This window comes from Mycetomoellerius zeteki, unplaced genomic scaffold (assembly GCF_001594055.1).
Source record: "Mycetomoellerius zeteki isolate Tzet28-1 unplaced genomic scaffold, Tzet1.0 scaffold1087, whole genome shotgun sequence".
Lineage (NCBI taxonomy): Eukaryota > Metazoa > Arthropoda > Insecta > Hymenoptera > Formicidae > Mycetomoellerius > Mycetomoellerius zeteki.
The window spans coordinates 2,103-4,240 of NW_017256004.1; the positions used below are offsets into that span (position 1 = coordinate 2,103).

At 64.9% G+C, this 2,138-nt stretch overlaps 1 protein-coding gene across 1 annotated transcript; it reads right to left on the reverse strand.

Annotated features, from left to right (window-relative positions):
* Positions 1–84: 84 nt before the first annotated feature.
* On the reverse strand, positions 85–568 carry LOC108725514 (uncharacterized; the record flags this gene model as incomplete). Its single annotated transcript, XM_018452568.1, has 1 exon — positions 85–568. A coding segment is annotated over exon 1 (484 nt), but the record flags the coding sequence as incomplete, so codon positions are not given.
* Positions 569–2,138: the final 1,570 nt, after the last annotated feature.

A 2,138-nucleotide genomic window follows, 5' to 3' on the forward strand; every position in this document is an offset into this window, starting at 1 on the left:
CCTTCCAGGAGGCCTCTCTCCGCAACATCTCGCGAACGAGTGCCGGCAGAGAGAGATCTCCTCCTATCTGTTGGACGAGGATACCGCGCTCCACATCCCACTCCACAAGGGTATGCCGCGCGGTGTTCACGTCCGCGTCACAATGGTGGCAGTGTGGGCTGCGCTCCTTCAATATACGGTGCAGGTACTCACCGAAACATCCGTGTCCGGTGAGCACCTGCGTGAGCTGGTAGGTGAGTCCGCCCCACCTTCTACCAGCCCACTCCTCGAGGCACGGCCTGACGGCCCCAACGGTCCAGGCCCCGTGTTCTGCTTTTTCCAAGCGGGCGCGCCACTCCGCGAACACCCATTTTTGTGCCATCGTTTTGTAGGCCTCGATCTCACGGTGCGCTAATACACGCCCCTCTAGACGGGCCACGGCGACCCATCGGTACACCTCGGCCCGTCCTCTCGCGAGGATGTCCGCGGACGGCACGTCCGCCAACACCGTCGTCGCGTCATGCGACACCGTCCTGTACGCGCGGACGATGCGCTGGGACAGCCTTCGCTGTACCTGGCACACCGTCATCTTGATGCGGCTGTTGGTCGCCGCATCCTCCGACCAAACGGGGGCTCCATATAGGAGTCCAGCGAGGACGATGTACGCATAGGCGCGGTGGGTCGATCCCCTCGTCCGCTGAGGTTCAGCATCAGACCGGCCAACGCGTCGGCCTGCTTGGACAGCCTGGGAGCCAGCAGGTCGAAGTGACCGCCGAACTCCCAGTGTCCGTCGAGGGTGAGGCCCAGATATTTCAGCCTCGATGCAGGCCGAACCTATCCTGACCGAGGCCGACCCCCCCCCCCCCCACGTTGTGGAAGAACAGCGCCTCTGTCTTGCGGGGGGACACTTTTAGCCCCAGTCTCTCAATGGAGCGCAGCACGCACTCCACCGCGAGACTCGCGCTCGACACCACCGAGTCCCAGTCCCGGCCCCCGGCCACCACAAGGGTGTCGTCGGCGTAACACATCACGTGGCAGCCGGGGGAAGCGCCGCGCCGAGGACCACGTCGTATGCGATGTTCCACAGGAGGGGACCCAGTATGGACCCCTGTGGAATACCGCATCGCACCTCTCTGCTGCACCAGAATCCCCCTTTGCAGCGGAATTCCAGTGCCCTGTCCCTGAAATAATCGGCAATGATTGCCGATAAGTATTTCAGCACTCCGTGTCGTCGGAGTGCCTCCAACACTTTGGGCCACGGGAGGGTGTAAAATGCGTTGACGATGTCCAGAGACACCGCCAACGCCACCCCCCCCGGCCCCCACGATGGCTCCCGTCAGGGCCCGCACCTGACGAATAGCATCGTTGGTGGAACGGCTCTGACGGAAGCCATACTGGCCCGGCGAGATGTCCGGGCCAGTCAGGCACAGGTGCCGGACGACTTGCTCCGCCATTACTCGCTCGAGCAGCTTCGCGACGTCGTCCAGCAAGCAGATCGGCCTGTAGGCCGACGGCTCCTCCGCGGGGCGCCCCTCCTTCCTGAGAAGGACCAGGTGCGCCGTCTTCCACGCACGGGGGAAGTGTCCTTCGCTGAGGCAGAGGCTGAAGAGTTTCCTCAGCCTCCGCCACAGTACCTCGGAAGTCAAGAGCCAGGCGCGTCCAGGGACGCCGTCGGGCCCCGGTGCCCTTGGGCGTCCCCTCAAGCGACGAATCGCCCTGAACACCACTTCGCCGGTTACCGCGAGCTCGTCCCTCCAATCCGAGGGACGGCCCGCGTGCGGCGGAATCCCGGCATCCCATTCTTCGGGGAACAAAGTACCCATGACTTCGACGAGAAGTCGCGGGTCCATACACTCCGCCACTGGGAGCGTCCACGGTCGCAGTCTGCTCAAGACCAGCTTATATGGACGCCTCCAGGGGTTCTCCTTCAAGGTGTCCAGGAAGGCGCCCCACGCCCGGCTCTTGGCTTCGCGGATGGCCAGGCGCAGCGCTCCGCGGGCCTCCCGTAGAGCATCGTACGTCCGGGCCACCGCCTCCTCGTCCGCCGCGCGTCGCCGCCACGACGACTCGACGGAGATCCGCTATCTCCGTCGACCATCAGTAGGTGGAGCGGCGCGGTGCAGGGCGACCCCGCGGCATCGCGGCGTCGCAGGCCGCGG